Genomic DNA, 23,804 nt, shown 5'->3' on the forward strand with positions numbered 1-23,804 from the left:
GTAGCTCAGAGGGTAAAGCGTCTGCCTGCAATGTGGGAGACCCGGGTTCGATCCCTGGGTTGGGATGATCCCTGGAGAAGGAAATGGCAACCCACTCCAGTATTCTTGCCTGGAGAATCCCATGGATGGAGGAGCCTGGTAGGCCACAGTCCACAGGGTCACAGAGAGTCAGACACAACTGAGTGACTTCACTATACATATTCATATACATGCATGCACACACACACACACACATATATATATATATAACATTACTATAAACACATTGTAATAAATGCTGCCATATATGCCCAGGGCTTAAAAACACAGACACGAATCGAGTGGTTCAGTTTGAAACTAAACTCCTGGTTTAGTTTGACCCCCACCCTGCCAGCCCAGCCCTTGGCCTCATCCCTCCACCTCCCACTCCACCCTCTTATCGCCAGCCCCCCAGGAGGGGCTTGGCAGAAAGGTCACTCACATTCAGTGCGTGGATAGGTTTGGTGACGTTGAACTTGTCCATGGTGGACAGGATAATGGAGGGTGTGGTCAGGAAAAACAGCCCCACGAAGAGGATGAAGTTGATGCCCAGCCATTGGAACCACCAGCGGAAGCCCTGAATGGAGAGGTTCTTCCTGCAGAGAGGAGGACACAGGCCCTGGAGGCTTATCTCTCAGGCTCTGGTCACCTAAGACACCAACAGTGCACTTGGCTAAGGTGGGTCAGAAGGTCAGATTCAGGCAAGGCAAGCGACTAGACTGAGGGCTCCGGCTGAGGGCTCATTCTGACCTCAGGAGCATAGGCAAGGGTCCTGCACTGACCTTCAGCTCCAAGAAGGTCAAACTTGGGGTCCCTGTGAGCTCAGGGGGGAAACAAGTTATTTGCTGCTAACATGGCTCCTCAGCTGGAGTCTGGGGCCAGAACCTACCTGAAGAGACACCAGGAGCCTCCAAGCAGACCAAACAAGGCTCCAATGTGGCATTTCTCAGACACACTAGAGACATAGGACCCCCGAGGGGCCCATGAGCTGGGGTGTGAGGAGGAGGGAGGCAGGAGGCAAAGGCGAAAGGCCCAGCTGGGAACTCCCTGGCTTCTTGCCTCCACCAAGAGCAGAGTGATAACCAGTCCCAAGTTTAGAAAGGTCAGCAAACCAGAGCAGAACTCCCAGGGGCTGACGCACAGCCGGCAGAGGCGAGGGCCCAAAGCTCACTCTGGACAAGGAACTGAGGCCAGGCTGGATGGTGAGCCGAGCCGGGGCCTCTGCCAGGCCTCCTTGCCCTGGGCATCATGCTTCAGGCTCCCGTGGACACAGCTCAGGTCACCAGTTTGCGCCCCAGGCCAGAGGCAGCTGGCACTAAATGCAAGTCTGTCCTGTCTGATACAGCAGCCTCGAGTCACAGGTGGCTGCTGAGCGCTGACATGTGGCTGGTCTGGACAGAGATGGGCCAGAAATGTCAAATACATGCTGGATTTCAAAGACCACAACACAGGAAAAGGAGATTGTAAAACCTTTCAATTTTTAAAAATTGACTACATGTTGACATGATAACATTATATATAGAGAGAGAATTCTTATGAGAGTTAATTTTAGTACATTTTTTAGACCTGTTCTTTATTTTTAATTTTTGGGTTTTTTTGGCCATACCACATGGCTTGCAGGATCTCAGTTCCCCGACAAGGGACTGAAGCCAGGCCACAGTAGTGAAAGCCTGGAATCCTAACCACTAGGCCACCAGAGAACTCCCCAGTTTCTTTTACATTTTTTAATGTGGCTAAAAGGAAACTTAAAATTACACACACAGCTCCTATTATAATCCTACTGGACACCACTGATGCCAGGGAGAAACACTGGAGTGAAGCCCTGGATGTGGACAGGCCCTCCCATGATACTCCCCACCCCCTGCCCAGAGGGGTGCAGGAGAGTGTGTGTCTCCCTGAGTGCCAGGTCACACCTGTGCTTCCAGGTGACTTGGGCAGCCCCACAGGACACCCCGGCCTCTTTCTCACCCCTTCCTGGCTGTGGGCTCACCAGCAGATGTCCTCGGGGTAAGCGGCGAAGGTGACCGACCACCTGGAGATGCCGAGCTCTCTGCCGTGGGACGAAGGCTGTGGCTCACCTTTGCACTGAAGGCCCTGACACTTGCAGGCGTTGAAGTCCTTCAGGATGCTGCCAGGAAATGCAGAAATGACCAGGGTCCAGACCCCTCAGGGTACCATGTACATACACATGGGGCAAATAGGACCATGTGAGAGTGGAAGCCCCATGGCGCAGGACTTCTACTTTATCATTAGCTTATTATAATTAACACTGTGAAAGAGATGTCATTCTTAGCCCACTATGTGCAGAACTTTGTTCAATCCTTAGAACAAGCCTGCCAATCAGGGATTACCATTACTATTTTACAGGCAAGGAAATGCAGGCTCTCAGAGTGAGGTTTGCATCCCAGCTGTCTAACTAAAGCCCCTGTACTGTTCCCGTCACCCCAGCACAGGGGGCTCCTCCTTGCGTGCTGCCCCCCTGCTACACTCTGCCTGTTAAGCTGGGCTGGTTGCATCCCCCTGCCGGGGCCGGGGCCTCACCGTTTCACTCCCTCACCTCCCCCCAGACCCCCTAGCAGGATTAGACTGCATTACTTATGACCCCAAGATACCCGTCCCTGGGACTCCCACATCCACCTTCACCACTCTTTCCCCCTTTAGTCTCCCACAAAGAACCCACCAGCCCCCCACTCCCGTCTCAGAACACCCTTCCCCTTCTCACTGGCCTTCCCCTCAACCCCGCTTCACTTCAGGGTCTGCAGGGCACATCCAGGGAGTCTGTTCCCAGGGTTCATGAAGCCCAAGGCAGGGAAAGCAGGGGGAGGGGCATTTGCTGGGTCACCTCCCTTCCGCCTCCCTCTCCTGCCCTCATCCCCTGCTGCCCCCAGCACAAGGTGACATGGAGATCCCAGGCATGAGAGTGCTTTAGGGGCTAGAGCCGAGGCCAGGCTCCTGTCAGCAGGGAGCATTCTGCCCCCAGGGGTGCCTCTGCAGGGAGATGGGAAGGACACACACAGAAAGAGAATCTGATTCCAGAGTGGACATATGAAGGAGGGTGGGTACGTCCCACCTGGGAAAATGCTGGGCCACAGAGGCAAGAGGATGCCTGGGCAGCTGATGAGAGCCAGCAGTGGGGTAAGGCTATGACAACCAGAGGGGGGCTCAGCTGCAATCACCCAAGCCCAGTCGTCACACAAACACAGGCTGGGCTCACCGAGGGAGTGAGTGGAGCGGGTGGCTGGCCCCCCCGCCAGCCACACCCAGAGAAGGAGATGCAGATGCCACAAACAAACGCCAGAGATGGTGGTCCAGCAGGACCATCTTAACCCGAGAGGAACAGCCAGTTGTCTGGAAGGAAAGAACACACCCACACTCACTAGGTGGCCATGGACTTCTCCTGGAAGGTGACAAAGGCCATTCCCAGGGGCTGGTCCTGGACCCTGCATTCCTCCTCTGCGATCCTCTCCATCAGCCTGTCCTTCATGCGTGTGTAGTAGGAGATGGCGTCCTCCTATCAGAGGACACAACCCCGTGTGATGACGTGGCCTTGTGTGGGTGTCAGGGGGCCCAGCATCCACGCCCCCGGTGGGGTGTGGGCCCTCACCCACTCACAACCCCGCACTTCACAGCAGCAGAACTGCCCACAAGGCTTGGGGTTGATGAAGGTCCGCTGGCCTGTCTTCACCTGCAGGTTTGTGTAATAGGTCAGGCTCTTCTCAGTCTTTTTTCTGTAGTGGGAGGGACAAACATCAGACTCGCAATGACACCCGTCATTACCCACTGGCCACCACCAGCTTTCTAAGCAAGGAAAGGGCAGAGCCACCCTCCTCCCATCCTCGCTGGGGGAGCCGAGGCCAGCAAGGAAGGAAGGTGGGCATCTCAGAGGGAAGGGTCAGAAAGCTGCAGGCCAGCTTTGCCCATGCCCACCGCCCTGCCAGCCCTCCCTTACCTCTCCTTGCACAGGTAAATCAGCTTGGCCACATTGTAGCACAGCTGGACCTCCACCACTTCACACGTGGGATATGCGTCCCTGTGCCGCGGAAGGAAAAGAAGACCACTGGGAAAGAGAACCCCTGGCAGGAGAGACCCCAAAGACTCCAAGGGTGGCAGAGCAATTACATTTTCATTTCTGCACCTCTTTGTCTTTTACCAAAGGGGAAAATTTTGAAATATAATACAAAGAGGTCCTTTTTAATAGCAAGAAAGTAACTGCCTGAAACTGACAAGTTTACATCTACTTGGCTTTAAATCAGCACTTCTCTTGGAGAAAAAAATAACACTATCTATTACCTCTTCTACCCACGCAAGGGAATAAATTTGTTGTTTGCTCCAGGTCATATCTACCTTAGACCATCACTGAAATCCTATTCAGTTTGTGACCCTTTTGAAAATCACAGGTCCAACGAAAGCAAAGGACCCTCAGCCCAGTAAATGCATTCACAAATCATAGTAAAATACTGCATGTATACTTATTCTTGGCTAGGCACTGTAAGAACATTGACTTATCTGATCCTTACCATGACCTGTGAGGTTTCTGTGCCCACTTTACAGATGAAGAAGATAAATGCTAGAGAGGTAAAATGACTTGTGATCAAGATCACGAAACTAGTGCGTCTCTGAGCCAAGAAGGGAATCCAGGTGGCCCAGGTCCAGGGCCCACACCTGTACCCCCATACGATGCTCTCTCACCATATACACATAATCACATGTACAACTCCTGGGCATTCCTGAACCATGTAAATCCCTATCTACTTCACACCAAGCACTGGGTACTGGGCGTGGAGCCTGGAAAAGTTTACATTTTAGTAAGATGCAGCCTGAAATTTCAGGTCCCAATAGGAGGTTTGAGGAAAAGAACAACAGTGAAAGCAGCCTTGCTGAAAGGCTGATTCACACATCAGTCCCCGTGGATTGCAGCAGTGTTCACTAGAAGAGCTTCCTAAAATAGGAGAAAGTGTGATTCGGTGTTTGTAATGGGAATGCAAGGACTTTTTTTTTTCTCTTTTAGGTAATACATTCAGTGGAGCTACTGTTTCCAAAGGGCTTCCCTGGTGGTAAAGAACCTGACTGCTGATGTAGGACACGCGAGTTAGATCCCTGGGTTGAGAAGATCCCCTGGAGGAGGAAATGGCAGCTCACTCCAGTATTCTTGCCTGGGAAATCCCACGGACAGAGGAGCCTGGCAGGCTACAGTCCATGGGTCACAAAGAGTCGGACACAGATGGGCACGTACACACACACTGTTTCCAGATGTTGCCTAACAGGACACGTGGGGGAGCTGTTTCAAGGAATGGAGAAAAATGATTCCAGTATCCGGTGTTTACATAGAGAAAAATATTTCTAAAATGCTTTGAGTTTCTGAAAAAAAAGGTTAGTCAATAAATTTTAAACATTTCATTTTACAATTCTGTTTATATTAGTAATTTGAGGCCTGGCATGCTGTGGTTCATGGGGTTGCAAAGAGTCAGACACAACTGAGCGACTGAACTTGAACTTGAGTCATCTGTTTAGAAAGTGTTCTTCATAAATAAGGCAAAGCTAAGCCATGCTGTTGCTTAGTCACTTCAGCTGTGTTCGAAGAACACAGATGTGTTCTGTGTGACACTATGGACTGTAGCCTGTCAGGCTCCTCTGTCCATGGAATTCTCTAGGCAAGAATACTGGAGTGGGTTGCCATGCCCTCCTCCAGGGGATCTTCCTAGCCAAGGGATCTTCCCAACCCAGGGATCAAACCTGGGTCTCCTGCATTGCAGGCAGATTCTTTACCACTGAGCCACCAGGGAAGCCCAAGCTAAGCCACAGCCAACCCTTAACCCATACTACAAGTTACTGACTGCTGATGAGGAAGGAACACAGACTGGAACCTCAGCTCCCAGGGTGGGGTTCCAGCCCTCCAGCCCAGGATCCTGGGAGTCTCTGGCCTGCTCTGCCGGTACCACCCCCTTTCCTGATGGGCCATATGATGCTCTGCATTCATAGCACTGTACACACATAATTTCCTTCTCACAGGAATGTCGGCGTCCAGCCCCGGTGGATCCAGGGAATTTGAAGTGGGGACGGAGTCGGCAAGGAGAGACGTATTTAATTAGAGATATAATGAGAGATTAGGAAAGAACAGTGTAGTAGGAAAATTAATGGAGAAAAGAGGCTGATATTCCTTGGTTTACACAGAAAGCTAATAAAGTCTCAAGACAAGAAACTTGTACCGTCTACATTAGGCCATAGGCGCCTGCTTGAATAGTGGAGGGTACCCCGCCTTGGGCTCCCCCTCGCGTGGGTCTTAGAAGCCCTGGCAAATAAGTCGACAGGGAGAGCCTCTGTGTTCCAAGGGATCAGCCTGAAAAGGAGAGGGAGAGAGAGGGAGAAAGAGAGAGTTGACACGGGAGGAGCCAGATTTCCAAGAAACTAGTTTGAGAAACTGATCTGAGAAACTGGTCCGTCTTTTATTTTTCAGGAAAGCTTTTTATACTTTTGGTTGTACATAGAGATCAATGGATAATATAAAGTTATGTAGGGTCAGCAGCCCTGACCCTTATCAAGGCCAGGCTTTCTCTTTGTAAATGTTTCCGTATACAAAGGGTCTCAGGTGATTTACATTATCTTCTGGCCAAAAGGCCTGTTAACATTTCTTGGCTCTCTTCCTTAATGAATGTTAATCTCATTTTCCCTGTAGTGTTTTTCTTTAATCTGCATCACCTTCAAAGTACTAAATAAAGTTACATTAAAAGATAAGAAAACTTGGTGGCAAGTATTGGCTCAATAATGAAACCCTTAATCAATTTTATTCTAATGATTTTTCTTAGAATTTCTTAAGCTTGGGAGGCTGTAAACAATTTACATGTGCAGTCGTAAAAATCCTGGCAGACCGGTCAGGTAAGTTAGAAAGCTATCAGAGGGGTTTAAGCCGAGACATTTTTTTTACGCCCAGGAGACTTATTAACTGGAGCTCTAAGTTAATTCCTTTTAGAGGAAGGTGGTGGGAGACAGCCCCTGTTAATGTCAGAAGCGTAAGCGGAAAGCACAGTGCAGTAAGGCAGGCAGACTCTGGTTTGGGGGCAGATGCACGAGCAGATCCAGCGAGGCTCCCTTAAGGCCTGACTTTTCTTTGCCTGTCGGGCCCCTTAACCTCATGACCTTTGCTGCGGGCGGGACTCGTGCTGGCTCCTGGTACAGGAAAACCCTTTCTCCAGCCTCCCCCTTGCAGGAATCCCTGTGCAGGTGCTCAGAGGAGGCTGCCAGAAGGGAGGTTCCGGGAGGGCTGAGTGAGCTCTGGGAGGACAGAGCTCTGGGCACAGAGCGCTCACTCAGGAAACACATTGATCAGAAGAATGGACCATGAAATGCAGGCCCAGGTCCCTCCCCTCCGAGACTACTCTTTCTCAGGTATCTCTTCTTCTGCAAAGTGGACACGGAGAAGCCCAGAGTGAATCCTCTTTTTTTTTTTTTTGGTGGGGAGGGAGGGTTTCCTATGAATCCTTTTCTTTCCCCACTAGCTCTCAAGATGCTTCTCTGTTCCCACACGCCGGCCTGTACTCTGGCTACTGCAGTCACGTGGCTTCTGGCAGAGGATGCATCACCCCAGCCTAGGCCCTTGCAGCCCCAGCAGAGCCTGCCCACAGTAGTATCCAAGGCTCTGTGGCTGGGCCAGGCACTCTGGGGATCTCTGTGGGTGCCCAAGCTCATCTAAGGTGCCCGTCCCACCCAGAGGGTGGCTGTGCTCCCCTTCCCTCTCAGCGGAAATGGCCCTGCTCACCGGAAGTGGCTCTCCACCGTCTCCTTCTTGGCATCTTTGGGGAGTCCTGTGACAAACAGGGTCCTCCTCACCTGCCAGAGAAACACACCAGCGAGAAAAGTCACAAGGGCAAGCCAGTCTGCAGAAGGACATCCTGTTCAAGCTGTTCACCCTGTTTTCCTCCCCAAGGAAAACAATGGGGGCTCAGGGGCTTAGAGGCTCATCTTCCAAGCCTGACAGAGCCTTGAAGTCTGTTATTTACATAGCATCTTTTCTAGGCAGTCAAAAATACACTTCCAGGGGATTCCCTGGCAGTACAGAGGTTAGGGCTCTGTGTTTCCACTGCAGGGACATGAATTCAATCCCTGGTTGAGGAACTAAGATCCCGCATGACACACAGTGGCACAGCCAAGAAAAAAATACATTTCCAAAGCAATTTCTATGAGCCTCCTTTGCAAGACAAGAGACTGAGAAAGAACCCAGAGAGGGGAGGTGACTCAAAAGAGGTCACACAGCAGATCAGAGTAAGACCCAAGAGCCAACTCATTGGAAAAGACGCTGGTGCTTGGAAAGATTGAGGGTAGAAGAAGGGGGCCAACAGAGGATGAGATGGTTGGACGGCAACATCAACTCAGTGGACATGGGTTTAAGCAAACTCTGGGAGATGGTGAAGGACAAGGAAGCCTGTTATGCTGTAGTCTGCAGTTCATGGGGTCACAAAGAGTCAGACATGACTGAGTGACTCAGTTACAACAGAAACTTCCCCTACCCCCATCAAGCTGTCGGCTGCAAAGAGAGAAGGAGCTGCTCTCAAGTCAAATTTCTTGGAAGTTACTTAGAATCAGTAACTACAAGCCCAAACCCCAACGGCGGGTAATAGCCAAATCCTAAAACAATCTATCAAAAAAAAGAAATTCTAAATGCCAATTTTGAGCACACACATGCAAGCCTGAGGCCCCCTTGCGCTCACTGCCATTGTGGTGCTGGGGAATAAGCGTTGTGCCAGTCCTTTCTGGCTCCCACCTGAGACCTCCCCCAGCACATGCCCAGACCATCCCCTACTCACCAGGCTTTCCTCCTTGTACTTGATGGACTGGGTGTGGTGTCGCATGAAGACCACGGTGAGGATGAGGTAAAGGATAGCGAAGATGGTGTGTAGCCAAAGGAGGTTGTTGCTGTGGGGAGAGGGAAACAGCACCTGCCATCAGGGCTGGGCTCCCAGGCAGGGGCTGAGGGGCAGGGGCTTGGCTTGTTACCTTCATGGCCCTGAGCTGAAGGCCAAAGGCTTCATCAAAACAGATTCCTCCGGCAGAGGTGGCATGGCCAGTGCCCCTTTACAGAGGGCACTGTGCTGGCAAATGCACGCCAGCCCCAAATGACACCCCCCGGTCTCCTAAGACCCACTGCAAAACAACAGCAGCCTGGGGCGTGTCCACGCCCATAGCCCAGTGACAGGTGCTAGCGGCAAAGAAGCTTTGGGATGCTAACCCTCTCGCTTTGGCCTATTCTGGGCTCCAGAGTCCACCCTCTCCTCGGTCTCACACATCAGCACCCTCTCCTCGGTCTCACCCATCAGCACCCTCATGCCTGGCCAGCTTGTACTCACTCAGTCTGCAGGTTTGCGATTGTTGTCCTCCCAAAGCTGTAAGGGTCTTTGTCTGCAGAGAAGCACAGATACTCAGGGTCACACTAGAGACATGCGGCGGGTAGGGGGAGCAACCTTGGTTTGTGGAGCTCTGAGGAGGGGAAGGATACGATATCCAGACCAGTCCGAGGATGGTGACGCCTGTCCAGTCTTCAGAGCTACGCCACCCAAGGTCTTTGCTTTACTCCAAGATGCTCCTGACAACTTCCTCTCAACCTACCTCAAGTCAAAATTTGACTTCATCTTGCTTTGAGATTCTCGTGGCATCCCTTTGGAAATATAGCTACAACCTAAACTGTTCCCAAAACCAAAGCTGGGAATCACTGGGTATAAGTGGGTTTATGGGACTTCCCTGGTGGTTCAGTGGTTAGGAATCCACCTTCCAATGCATGGGGTGCAGATTTGATCCCTTGTCAGGGAATTATTAATAAGATCCCACATGCCTCACAACCAAAAAAAACAAAATCAAAAAAAAAGAAACATAAAACAGAAGAAATACTGTAACAAATTCAATAAAGATTTTTTTTTAATGGTCCACATCAAAAACTCTTTAAAAAAAAAAGAAGTGGATTAATGATGGTGTTTTGGATGTTGGATTCCTGCGGGTGCTTGGAAATAGAATTCCACGCTCTTATTTTCACTCTGAGCATCACAACCATCTTCCAGATCCACTAACTGTGGCCACCTGATTTGGGTGGCGGCAGGAAGCTATAAAACACACTCTGAAAGCTCTGATCTTACAGATTTTGAGGTCTTCCTCCTACTTAGATATCAGAGTCCCCAACTCTTGGTCCAGGTTTGGGGTGGATTCTCCACCAGATCTTTAATCAAATGGGCCAGTTCAGAAAGTCACCCTGAGACCTTCTCACATCTGAGTTCAGCAGGAATCCCAGGGCTCTGACCCAGCACCACAAGCCCTTTCCCCAGGGCTGATGCTCTGCCCGGGGCCCAATGCTGGCAAGACGAGGAGTCCTTACCCAGCAAGTCCCCTGAGAGGTTGACGGGGAGGATGACGCACAGTGACAAGCAGCTGACCACCACCAGCAGGAAGATGATGTGTCTCTGGAAGGACAGGTAGTGGATGGCGTCCTCCCCACACCACTCCAGGATCTGGTCATCGCTGGCCAAGACACACACAGAATCCTAATGAGTAGCGGTACCGGGCCAGGCCCTTGGGCCCTCTCGCACATTATCCCATATAAGCCTCACGACCATCTAGGAGGTAGGTCCCAATTTGACTACCATATTACATGTGGCGAAACAGGAACAGAAAAATCACATTAACTTCTGCAATCTGGGACTTCCCTGGTAATCCAGTGGCTAAGACTCCCGATGCAGGGGGCCCGGGCTTGATCCCTGGTCAGGGAACTAGATCCTACATGCCACAGCTAAGGCCTAGCACAGTCAAATAAACAATAAACATTTTTGAAAAATAAACGTTTACAATCACCCAGCCTGCAACAGCAGAGCGACGGCGTGAACTCCAGAGCCTGCCTCTCAGCCTCCACCCCGTTCTCCTGGATGAGAGAACCGGCACCACTCCACTCACTGTCTCTAGAAACATCTGTGCCTGCATTTGTATGGGAGTGAGGTGTGTAAGTACAATTGTCCCTCGGCCCTTTCCTGCATCCATGAATAAGCGGAGCCACTGACCAGAGAGCTGCTGGGAATCTTCTGAGCAAAGCTGTGTGTGTCAGGCTCACAGCCCCCACCCTTTCTCCCGTCTCCCTCAGACAAACTGGGCAAGAGAGGTGAGGTCACTGCTTCAGACATTGCAAGGCCCTGTCCACCCGACCAGCCCTGCTTCCTCCCTGTGTCCCTGCTGTGGCCCCAGAGGTGGGGGGCGGAGGCAACCTGCTCTACCCCTTCCCACCCTCAGTGCTATATCTGGAGGCTCTGGGTCATCTGGGCACTCAGAAAATTAAAATTCTGGTTTCTGACAGCCAGACTTTCCTGCTACGGAGGGAGAAGGCATGGGGGGTATCTCTTGTTCCTGACATGAAGGTACCCTGACAGTCTTGGTCTCAGAAGTCCAGGAAAGCACCGCACTGGGAAGAAGGAACTCAAGGAAGGACTACCCTGGTGGTCCAGAGGTTAAGAATCTGCCTTCCGATGCAGGCGACTGTGAGTGCGATCCCTGGTAGGGGAACGAAGACCCCACAGGCTGTGGAACAACTAAGCCCACAGGCTACAACCAGAGAAGCCCATACGCTGAGACAAGAGAAGCCTGGGCACCACCATGGAGATCCAGTGCAGCCGAAAGGAAAGGAGGAAAGAGCCCAAGTAAGGAAGGGCTTCAGCAAATTGCCACCATCTGCTGGATCATAGAAAAAGCACGAGAGTTCCAGAAAAACATCTACTTCTGCTTTATCGACTACACCAAAGCCTCTGACTGGGTGGATCACAACAAACTGAAAAATTCTTCAAGAGCTGGGAATACCAGACCACCTTACTTGCTTCCTAAGAAACCTGTATGCAGGTCAAGAAGCCATAGTTAGAACCGGACATGGAACAACAGACTGGTTCCTAATCGGGAAAGGAGTGTGTCAAGGCTGTATATTGTCACTCTGCTTGTTTAACTTATAGGCAAAGTATACCATGCAAAATGCCAGGCTGGATGAAGCCCAAGCTAGAATCAAGATTGCTGGGAGAAATATCAATAACCTCAGATATGTAGATGACACCACCCTTATGCAGAAAGCAAAGAGAAACTAATTAAAGAGCCTCTTGATGAAAGTGAAAGAGGAGAGTGAAAAAGCTGGCTTAAAATGAAGACCATGGCATCTGGTCCCAACACTTCATAGCAAATAGACGGGGAAACAATGGAAACAGTGACAGATTTTATTTTCTCGGGCTACAAAATCACAGCAGATGGTGATGGCAGCCATGAAATTAAAAGACACTCCTTGGAAGAAAAGATATAAATAACCTAGACAGCATATTAAAAAGCAGAGACATTACTTTGCCAACAAAGGTCCATCTAGTCAAAGCTATGGTTTTTCCAGTAGTCATGAATGAGAGTTCGACTATGAAGAAAGCTGAATGCTGAAGAATTGATCCTTTTGAACTGTGGTGTTGGAGAAGACTCTTGAGAGTCCCTTGGACTGCAAAGAGATCAAACCAGTCAATCTTAAAGGAAATCAGTCCTGAATATTCATTGGAAGGACTGATGCTAAAACTGAAGCTCCAGTACTTTGACCACCTGATGCAAAGAACTGACTCGTTAGAAAAGACCCTGATGCTGGGAAAGATTAAAGGCAGGAGGAGAAGGGGATGACAGAGGATGAGATGGCTGGATGGCATCATCGACTCAATGGACATGAATTTGAGCAAGCTCTGGGAGACGGTGATGGACAGGGAGGCCTGATGTGCTGCAGTCCATGGGGTCGCCAAGAGTCAGACATGACTGAGCAACTGAACTGAACAGGATAAAAAGGCAGGTCTGAAAGTTGTGGTGAATGGTGTGGCGAGTGGGCTCTGCAGCCACACAGACAGACCACAGTTGAATCCAGCTAAGCCTCCTCCAGAGAGGGTCATGGGAACCATGGGAGGCTAGGACCTAAAGTGGAGAGGCCGCTACCTGCTGGCTATCTGGCCACTCAGTAGGCACACAAGGGGCAGTGAGGATCAAGGCCTGATGCCTGCCTGGCACTGGGTGGGGATGCTTGCTAAGATCGCTCCTTTTTACTGCGTAGCTGGAGGAAAAATGCTGCAACTGATTACACTGTGTTCACTTCTAAACAAACTACCAAAATGCATATACTTTGCCATAACATATGCTTACCCAGCAAATACTTGGCCACATGATTGGAAGAACAGACTCACTGGAAAAGACCTGATGTTGGGAAAGACTGAGGGCAGGAGGAGATGGGGATGACAGAGGACGAGACGGGTGGATGGTATCACTGACTCAATGGACGTGAGTTTGAGCAACCTCCAAAAGATAGGAAAGGACAGGGAAGCCTGGTGTGCTGCAGTCCATGGGGTCAGAGTCAGACACAACCTAGCGACTAAGCAACAAAGAGCATTAATATGACAAAGCAGAACACACAGCTGTATAGGTTACAGCCCCACTCAGTGAGAGGCGAGGTCTACGCTGGAAGAGGACATGCAAAGATGGAAACCATAGGGGTGGAATCCAGGGCAAACTGTAAGCAGTCTTTTCTAGTCACCATGAAGATAATGAGTCAAAATTTCTGTTCTGCCCCACCCGATCCAGGCGGAGAGTTGGGGCCACAGTCTGGGGTGGGGATCACCTGAGCCACAACCAGCAGTGATATGGACAGTGGCGGGGCAGAAAGTGCGCCAGAGGCAGGTACCTTTCAGAGGTAGGGCTAGGGGTGGCTTAAATGTCTTCTCACTGATTCTTTTCTGTCTGTGATAGACTTACTACACAGAGTGTGACAACTTCCAATGCAAAGAAGAAACACTGACATGATTTCATAATGGGCAGGGATGGGCGAGGCCAGCAAATCCACCCTTCCTGACCTCAGTCCTCTCCTCCCCGCCAAAAACCTCTCCCCCTGCTTCCTCTGGCTTCAGAACAGACTTCTTTATTCTGCACAGACTGCCTCCTGCCAGTTCCCCTGGGAACAAGCCTCAGCAACCTCGGCTCTTTATAACATGGTCTCACACATATGAATGCACCTGAATTAGGCAGAGCTGCTGTTGCGCTCAGTCTTTTTGTGTGTGTGAGGGCAGGGAGAGTACAAATGCTTTACAATGTTGTGTTTCTCAGCTTAGTTGAGAAAAATGAAGGCCAGGGAGAAGGGTGCCAGAGAGGATTTACCAAATGTCCTGGAAGTACCACATTTCATCAGTTCTAAGATAACCTTTTCATTTTTCAACATCTCTGAAATGGGGTGGGATCATAGCTGATCACAGCATTAATAGAAAGCATTTTCTCATTCTTGGTGCTGTGTAAAACAGTGTGCACCTTACAACAGTGATCTCTCAGATGGGACAGAACACACCACAGGTAGCAGAGCCGAGCCTCGTATCATGACTCTGCCAATCACATGCTACGCAGCTAACTGGGCCCCAAGCACCTCTTTCTCTCCAAGGGGTCCAAGTTTTGAAAAACAGCTAACTTTTATCCAAATGAGCTGAAGATATTAAACAATCATTATTTCTCCATTGTTCACCAATTCAAAGACATGTGATGCTGCCTAGAAGAGCTTCCATGCAAATATATCGGTGATAAATAGTAAGCAGACAGAATTACTGCCTAAAGCAAAAAATTAGCTTTAATTAGCTTGCATAGAGGCTGCCTGGGCCACTTTAATTCTCTGCCCCTACATACTGCTTTGGGCCTGAAACGTATCTAAGAGACTCCAGCTCAGGATCAGCACCTTGGCTCTCTCCTCCTGATTGGCCAAACACCCAAACAAGACATCCCCAGCCACCCACGCTGTACTCACTGCAGGCGGAAGATTGCGGTCAGCCAGGAGCAACATCCCTGGGAATGGAGAACATGGGTTAGCTTCCAATAATCTCTGTTTTTCGGAGGCACATATAATCATCAGCTTTGACACTAAGCAACAATCTAACTTCCTGTTTTATATAAAAACAAACAAACAAACAACAAACTGCTTCTGTCCCCAATTCAGCAAGCAACACTCTTGTTCAAATACGACAGAGTCTGCGCGCTCCCAGTCCTTTGTAACGTGCATCTTGGGCCTGAACATCTTGGGAAAACCTCTCAAGTTTTGACAATTTGTGGAATTATACAGGCTCCTGGGTCAAGTGGTGAAATTCAAATCCAGAGCTGATGAAAGTTCAGCGCCACTCTGGAGAAGTTGATGAGGGCTTCTGTTCATTTCAAAATGACTGAATGAGATGCAAGACAAAGCCAAGGAAACAAGCCTGCTTAACTGGCCAGTTCCCTGGAGGGGGGTTTAGAGAGGGACAGGGTGTCGTGGGTGTTATTGTCCAAAACATTTCTTAAACTTAGCTCGCCTTAAAGTTGGACTTAAAGTGACTTAAAGTCACCCAGCTGGGAAAGACAAATATTGACTTGTCATTCATTCGCCAGTTACTTAGGACCTACTGGGTGTCAGGAGATGGGGAACAGAGCTGGATAAGACTTGGTTCCTGCCTGCAGCTGACTCATAAACCAGCAGGCAAGTTAACAATTAACTGTCACACAAAGTCATAAATATGGTAACACAGACAAGTGCTGTAGCCTTGCGCCCGAGAATCAGCCAAGTCTCCTGATCCTGGGTCACTCAGCCGCCATCTGTGCCATAGTAATCCTCAAGTTCAGGTGCCTCTGTCAAAGCAGAGAAGTGCTGTCACCAGCACTTGCCACTCAAGGTCAAGGGTTAGCAAAGTTAGCAGCTCACCAGGAGTACAACTGCCCTCTCCCTGCCAGTTCATTCCTGCCCATCCATGCAAAGCCCTGCCTCCCAGCCACAACCACACCAGCCCCTTAAATACCAACCAGCTCGCTTTCAAAGTCCTGCTGCCCTGAAGAGGAAGACGACAGTCTCCGGAATCTGGACTCACTAGAAACACAAAGGGGAAAAATGACAGATCATTATTTAAAAAATTTTAAAACTTGTGTCTAGTATCTTGCTCCCTCTTGGAGCTCAGGACCAAAGCTACTAGCCTTCATAAAACTATAGGCAAAGACCCTGACCGCTGCAAGGAATGGTGAGACATGAAACTGTGCTATGTGGGATGAAGAACAGGGGGCCAGGGTGTCAATGGACCATCCTGTGTTTCACCCTCTTGAACCTCAGCCCTGTGACTGATATATATAAAGTGACTTCAAAGCATTGCCTGTTTACAATATATTTCCCAACATAGCAAGTAAAGCTTGAAATAAATACTATCTTATTAAATCTAAGACAGCTCTGGTTATAAATGGCACAATTATTTTTTGAATCACTAAGAAGGAAAGGATGCTGTCAGTTAAATTATGACCACCATTGATAACAGGTTGCACCTAATTTCATAGATGAGGAATGTCCAAAACATGTACTTTGGACTTGACAAATTGGGGCATTTTACATTGTTAATTTGGGCACATCCTTTCTTCTGAGTAACCCATAAAAGCTTCCCATGCACTACCAATTTGAGGTGTTTGCAACATGCTAAGTTTTGTTTCTCTCTGTTTTCCTGCACCCGGCTTCACTATCCCACTTCTAATGGCACAAGGCCTGGTGAAACTGAACTGTCGAAGTCTTTCCAAAGAACTGCCTTATGTCACCTTCACAGTAACCCTTCAGGCAAGAAAGGGCCAGAGGAAACGATCCAACGAGCTCAAGTTCAGGGTCCCGACCAAGATGACACAGCCATGGAAGTGGGAGTGTCTCCTGATTTCCAAGTGCTCTATTCTGCTGTAGTACTCAGTAGTACTGATGGCTCAGGTGGTCAAGAATCTGCCTGCAACGCAGAAGACCCAGGTTCGATCCCTGGGTTGGGAAGATCCCCTGGAGAAGGGAATGGCAACCCACTCCAGTTCTTGCCTGGAGAATCCCATGGACGGAGGAGCCTGGTGAGGTATATAGGACGCCTGCTTTCTTCCTTGCCTTGAGCATTTTCAAGTGCATCCATGGGATTGCAAAGAGTCAGACACAGCTGAGCAAGCAGGCACGCACGCATGCATGCACTCAGTCCTCCTAAGGGTGAGTGCACCAAAAATGTACCAGGTGTTTCAAAAGGTCCCCTAAATGGCCCAAGGCTCACATACAGCTGAAGCAAGAGGCCCCGGAGCCGAACCCCGGGCTTCTGCAAAACCAGAGTGGAGACTGTGGGGAAAGAAGGTGCATCGATAGACAACCCCCATCGACCCTCCTGCACAGACCACATTTCAACACAGGAGCCACCTGTGGAGCAAGAGTGGGGGCCTGCCTGGGGAGCTGAGGACAGGGAGCCTGGGCCTGTCCTTGTTTCCCCACTCACTTCCTATTTCGGCATCTGACACAAAATCCTGGGGTGAGGGGGAGCAGCTGGAGCTGGAAATTCCAGTTGTGCAGACCTAGAACTCTTTCTCCCCGCTGAGGTGACATGCGCAGAGAGCCAGCAGAGCCCAAGGCGGAGGTGGAAGGCCCTGAGTCCCGGCCATGGCAGTCTGTGCTCTGACCCAGGCCCTCTGAAGCTGGTGGATTCAGGCCACGGGTGGACCCTGCCCCAGGGACGGGAGCAGCTCGCCTGCAGCCCTGCTGCCCTTCCCAACCCGGCTCTCTTTGTCCCCAGCCCCGAATTAATTAATCTCAAAGAAGATGCACTTGGAAATGCTCAAGGCAAGGAAGAAAGCAGGCATCCTTCTTCGATGATGAAAGCCTGAATTATCTGAAGCAACTAGATTCCTTCTGTAGTCCGAAGCGGAAGGTTCATGGCCACGGCCAGCTCCAAGCCCCAAGGGAGAACTGAGCGTGTGGGCCCTGGTTTTCTCACCACCACAAAGAAGGTACCGAGGCCAACCTCGTGGGTCTGCGGTAAAGAGCAGAGACAACAGCTTCTGGTACAGGCCTGGCAGACATACTAATGAGCACCATCTAACATGGGCATCACATGTGGGGTATGCCTGGTGGGCTTCACAAGCCCCTCCCAGCCTCTCGTGCTCTCTCTCCCCATCCCCCCACCTACACATATACACACTTGAAATAATGAGTCTTTTTACCTGTTTCCTTCTGACACCAGGGCAATGCGGCCATAATCCCAGAATTTTCTTCTTATGATGGAAAATACCACTATTAAAAACTAAAAGTAGAAAAGAAACCAAGTAAAATCTTACTGGATGGCTTCTAATTAGAAGAGACCACTGTCTTCAGGGCAAAGGCCACCTGCCTAGACTCAAGAGGGCTAGAGGACCAGAGAAGGTGCTGAGCTGCCCGAGGCCACACAGCTCCAGAGCTCAACATTGTGCCCACCCCCTTCACCAGCCCCCATCCCCGTCAGTGCTGACACTGAGCTTGCCCTGGTGGCCTCCCGGCCAAGCTCCCAGGGCCTATCCTTTCCTCTCAAGGCAGCACTGGCAGCCACAACCTTCCTCAGCCCTGGTCTGCCTGCAAGGGCCCCTGAGTTTGAAGCCCCTATCAGCACCCCTGGGACTAGCTCCCGCCCTCACATCAGGTTGCATTTTTAATCACAGAACCATGATAGCAGGCTGAGCGAGAAGTGGTCAGATCTCTACCTTGAGTTTGGTTCTCCAGGAGGCAAGTCCTGGGGACGCCTGGCACAGAGCATGTGGAGGCAACGCCCACCAAAGGCCCAGTGCTAGCTGGCTTGGCTTCCACAAGCCAGGGCCATCCACAGCCCTGCATGCCCAATGGCAATGGAAGGGGTTGGACTCAAGTCTAACCCCATTTACGCTCTAAAAACCCATGGATTCTAGACTCTCTCCTCCCTTCCTTTGCAGGTCCTCTGCCCTACTCCTGCCTCTCTCCCCACCCTGGATAGGCTCCCCCCCTTCAAAATCCAGGGAGGTAGAAAGACACATTTTAATCAGCATATCCCCAAGTGCCCTGGTCAGGGACTGTGGTTTTTAAATGTGGGTTTTGGACTCCAGAGTAGCTAAGTTCCAGCTGAATTTTCTCAAGGTGAAGGTGGAAGTTGGTGATATAGTTTCAAGGGCAGGTGAGTCTTGTCATCAGAAAAATATGAAAGCCGCTCAATGAGTGCCAGCCCTCTGCCCTGGCTGCTGCCTTGGCTCAAGTGGGGTAGATGTTTCCCATGCCTGGATGTCTTTCAGGCTCCTCTGGCTCCAATCCCCAAATCTTCCTGCAATAAAAATGTACCCCACCAGCACACTCCAACAGAGAGTGACTCTCTCTTCTCATCAAACCCTGTTCAAGACAGACCCACCCCAGCCTGTGTTTCCTGACTTCTCTCCTTGGCCCAGACTCTCCCCTCCCTGAAAACGCTGGATAACAGCTCCAGAAGGACCCTCCTCCATTAACCCCACCAACCCTGAAATCCATCACCACACTCCCGCCTACTCCCCCCACCTAACCACGCCTGGTAGAGAGGACTGTTCTCAACCTATGAATGGGTTTTGGCCCCAAGAGGTAGGTTACTTGACACTTAAGAGCCCTTTATGGTAAAAGCAACGTGAGTAGCACACAGGTTTCCATATCTGCCAATAGAAGATCAACAATGTAGCAAAACTCTAATGCAACAATTTAGACCTTAATCCTAGGGAGGAAAATGGAAAGAGGAGTAAAAACCCCCTTCCTCTCTTCCTATGAACATTTTTCCTGCAAGTAAACTTGGGTTGGATAGCCGCCTCCTTTAGGGCACAGGGCCCTCAAGTGACTTAGCATGCACTTTAGGCTACCCTAACTCCCCTCTCCCAGGTTCCCACCCAAGCCTAGCCTCTGGTCCAAAGCAGTCCAAGGGGTCCATTCCCTCCACCCCTTCTTACCTTGGTTACCCAGATGGTCTCCATTACATGTGAGGAGAAGGTGACAAGAGAGACCAACCATCTCATGGACACTTTTGAAAAGAAGGTGCCCTAGCACCCCAGTAAATCACACCTAGCAAGTCTGAGCCAGTCTAGGGGAGAAGATGGCATATTTCAAATTGGGTGGTGGTGGGGGTGGTCTTTGGGAACAAGGAGGTCTGAATTAACAAAAGCCCACTGTGAGGAGTGGTGCTAATAGGGTGTACTCTCCCTCCCCCAATTCTCTCCTTTTCTCCACATCTGATTCTCTAAAGGCCCAAGGACCCCAGCAGAGAACAAGGGTGACATCTATAAACTGGGAATCGCAGCTTCTCTAATTCTCATCCACACTCTCCAGTCACATCTCTCATCCCAGCAGACTGACCCTTCCTAAGGGCCTTAGACACATGACGGGCTGACAACTTGGTAACAATGATAATAAACAAAAGAGCAGGAATGTACATTCTTTACATGCTTTGCCTTATTTAACCTTCTCCAAGAATCTCCGAGATAAGAATTATTACCTCCCTTTCACAGAGCAGAAACCTGAGACCCCAGTAAGCTATGTAATATGCCCAAGGGGACAGCCAGGAAGCAGAACTGGGACTTAAACCCAGGGATGTCTGGCTCCTCATCTGAGTTTCCCAGAAAACCCTGTGGCGGGGGAGGGGGTTAGTGCTAAACAAATAACTGATGTGATCCCCAGGGGTCTCACCAGGAAGCAGCTGACATCTATGAACAGGACAGTGGGGATGCCCCCGAAGGTGACCCCCTGGAGCACGGTGCTGTTTTTGGCCGAGTTGTAGCAGTAGGAATCATTGGGCTGGTCCCCGATGCCCAGCCGCTCACGGATGGCCACTGTTCTGGACTGCCACAGCTCCAGGAAAGGGGAGTCGGTCATCACGCTGGTCCTCCCTGGAGAAGGAGACCCAAAAGAGAGTCAGGGCACCAACTCTCCCGTGGTTTCTGCAGCCAGCGCTGGCAGAGCCAAGGGCGGGTGTCTCCACCAGGGGCTGCCGGGGCACAGGGATCCGGTAGAGGCAGACACAAGCCCTGAGTGCCCGGCAGAGTCTACAGAGAATAGCTCCATTGTAGATGTAGCCCAAGGGTCAGATGGACGGGGCAGATGGCTCATCTAAGACACAGCTGGCTGCCTCCCCAGGGGCAGGGATGAACAGGAGGAAAGGGAAGGACAGGAGCCTGCCTAAAGGGTGCCAAGTTCCTCCAGCCTCAGGGATGACTGTCAGGAAGTCATTCCTGTGGGGTGAGGGGCGGGAGTGGTCCTGGGAGCCCTGGAGTGCAGGCAGGGGACAGGATGGGGCAGAGGAATCAACAGAGGAGGGAGAGTGTCCAAATGCAACAACTGCTGATCGTCTGAGCCATGGACAAGAGCTCAGGAGATGTCAGGCTGGGAACTCAGAGATAGGCCCACACCATACACTTGGAAACTGAGGCTCAGGGCCTTAAGAGTTCCATTAAGATTAAAGAGCTGGTCAGGGTAGAGTCGAGTCTCAGACCCAGCCTCCTGGGTCTCAGATGCCAGTTCTCTTTCTGCTCTGCCACATTCCCTCTGCAGCTGACTACCCACACCTGTTTGGTGAGAGATTAAAAAGCAGAGGAGACTTCCCTGGTGGCCCAGTAGATAAGAATCCACCTTACAATGCAGGGGATGTGAGCTCCATCCCTGGTCAGGAAACTAAGATCCCACATGCCCTGGAGCCCGTGCACCACACCCAGAGAATCCCTGTGCCGTGATGAAGATCCCACATGATGCAACTAAGACCCAATGCAGCCAAATAAATATGTTTTTAAAAGAGAGAAAGATTTGAAAAAAAAAAAAAAAAGCCAGGGAAAGAGCAGCAGAGAGGAGGAGACAGAGAAGGCAAAGGGGGAGGAGGACAGGCCCTAAGCCTCTTCAGGGACCCCTGAGTCACCCACTGTGCATCACTGGAGCACTCCCCAGGCTCTGCCCTCTCATTCTTACACTCCTGGCCTTTCTGGAAGGTCCAGCATTTCCAAAGCAAATATTGCTCCAGGCTAGTTGTTGACCTTTCCTTTCAGAGACGCCTGGTAACCGCAGGTGAAACTAATGGAAATCTCCAAACTCCTAAGGCCCCAGTGTTAGTGCCCAGGTTCCGGCCTGCTTTCACACTGTCTGCAGCTGAGGAGCCTGGAAAAATGCTCAGCATCCCTTCCTCTCAAGGTCCTATCTCCTTAAATCTAGTTAGACTAGATTCCCAGGGGACTTTGGCTAAGTCTGGTCTTCCTACCTGTTAGAGGGGCAAAAATCTGGGAGGCAAGAAAGGGTACAAAGAACAGACAGATATTTGTACTATGCAGTAATACAGTCTGGGTGTGTGTTGGGGAGCCAGTGATTTCCAATTCTGGCCGCTGGGACGGCTCTTTTGGGACAATCTCATGCACACAGGACAGGAGGTGCAGGAGGCATGGGGGAGGCAGTAGGTCCGGGGGCGTGGGAGGACTCCCTGAGAGGCCAAGTCATTCTGTCATCCCTATTAGAGACTTGGCAGTGGCTGGAGGGTGTGATGGCAGAGCCACGGAGTTGCTGGCCCTGCGCAGAGTCACAAAAGCTGCCTCTGGGAAACAGATGGTCTTAGTTTCTCTCCTTTAAACCCCACCCAGTGGCACCGCCCCAATGCAACACCCAGCCTGACGCTGGCTGGCAAAGGCCTGCCCCTCCTTCCTGTCCCACGCTTACCAGATGCTGGGGAAGGAAGTGTGGATGTGTCCCCTGGAGAGGGCCTCAGTTGGTGCTGGCAAAGGCAGCAGTGGCCCTGGCCGCCTCCCAAGCTGCCTCAGGTCCGCTGCTCATTTCCTGCTGGGCTTTCCTGATGGAGGTCATGGGGCACCAGCCTTTGCAGACTTCCCTGAAGGAACACAGGAGACAACCAGAGTCACGTGGGAGCTGTCCTTTTCCCAGGCCGGGTGCTCTGGCGTGAAACCCTTCAGCACACTTCCCCTGCACTCACACTTGCCCGGTGTCTCGGAACTCAAACACTCGTCCAGAGTCTATGGTTCTTCCCAACGGGCTCCCTCCTGTCCTGGCTCTCTCTCCAAGCACCTAGTGCTATGAAGGGGCCACCCTCCTCTGTGCACCCTGGTCCTCTCCTCTCTCCTCCCCAACATCACCTGAAGCTCCAGCCTCTCTTGTCCGAGGGCTCAAGGCCCTGGTGAGCCCCGGGCACTGGGACTCCTCCCACAGAAGCACTGGGAGCTGTGGGCTCTGGGGAGACGGAGTCCAGGACCCCACACAGGCCCCAAGGTAGCTGGGAAGCTTCTCCAGGTCCCCCAAAGACTAGAATCAGAAAAAAAAAAGAATGCAACAGAACCAACAAGGAAGCCCTGAATAGTGAAGTGGGGGAAAAAAATATCCCCATAAAATGGTCACAGAGGGAGCACTATTAAGGGCAAGAGGCGCTGCTGCGGTGGGGGGTGTGGTGGGGGGCGCCTCACCAATTCTGCTTTGTGTGGAGCTTTGAGAGAGCAGAGGCCTAATGGGAGGCAGGGACCTAGGCTCCTCCCCATCTTTTCCACCCCAGTCACGCCACTAAGTCAAACAGGCTCCCCCGGGTGGTTTAACAAGGTTTGATAAGAAGGACTTGGTGAGGTCAGCCAGCCAGCCTGGGATGAAACCTCAGGACTCTTTAGAGGTGGCCTGTCCCTCTGCGCCTTCCAGGTGTGGGCATGGCTTTGGGGGGCCGCAGTGTCTCTCAGACCTTTCTGCTTAGTTGAGGTCTGTCTCCACCTGTTACAAGTCTGCAAGACTGCGGAACCATCACAGTCCCTCCAGGGCCAGCCCCCTGCATCCTCATCCTTCCCAGAGGGCATGTTGAGAGGGCAGCTGGCAACATATTGACCACAGGGTGGCCCCTCCAGGCTCCAGGAGGAGCAGGAGGGGGAGAAAAGGAGACTCAGCTGGTGGCGACTGGGAGAGAGCTGGCTTAGTGGCTGAAAGACTGATAGCGCTGGGCAGGGGCCAAACCAGCAATGAGGCCCTG

General features: G+C 51.1%; 1 protein-coding gene across 2 annotated transcripts in view; it reads right to left on the reverse strand.

Annotated features, from left to right (window-relative positions):
* Nucleotides 1-23,804, reverse strand: part of TMEM63A (transmembrane protein 63A) — a 36,165-nt gene that overhangs the window by 10,178 nt on the left and 2,183 nt on the right. The window contains exons 2-15 of one of the 2 annotated variants that reach the window (XM_068985847.1): nt 22,505-22,673; nt 20,501-20,700; nt 18,025-18,104; nt 15,838-15,901; nt 14,816-14,853; nt 10,373-10,515; nt 9,357-9,408; nt 8,817-8,925; nt 7,772-7,842; nt 3,968-4,048; nt 3,623-3,746; nt 3,396-3,529; nt 2,009-2,146; nt 461-614 (exon numbers count right to left, since the gene is read on the reverse strand). In XM_068985847.1, the coding sequence (XP_068841948.1) occupies nt 461-614; nt 2,009-2,146; nt 3,396-3,529; nt 3,623-3,746; nt 3,968-4,048; nt 7,772-7,842; nt 8,817-8,925; nt 9,357-9,408; nt 10,373-10,515; nt 14,816-14,853; nt 15,838-15,901; nt 18,025-18,104; nt 20,501-20,686 (1,374 nt within the window). In that variant the 5' untranslated portion in view covers nt 20,687-20,700; nt 22,505-22,673. Of the gene's footprint in view, nt 1-460; nt 615-2,008; nt 2,147-3,395; nt 3,530-3,622; nt 3,747-3,967; nt 4,049-7,771; nt 7,843-8,816; nt 8,926-9,356; nt 9,409-10,372; nt 10,516-14,815; nt 14,854-15,833; nt 15,902-18,024; nt 18,105-20,500; nt 20,701-22,504; nt 22,674-23,804 lie in introns of those variants that run through there. The other variant, XM_068985848.1, reaches the window with a different exon arrangement.

Source organism: Capricornis sumatraensis, chromosome 14 (genome assembly GCF_032405125.1).
Source record: "Capricornis sumatraensis isolate serow.1 chromosome 14, serow.2, whole genome shotgun sequence".
Taxonomy (NCBI): Eukaryota; Metazoa; Chordata; class Mammalia; order Artiodactyla; family Bovidae; genus Capricornis; species Capricornis sumatraensis.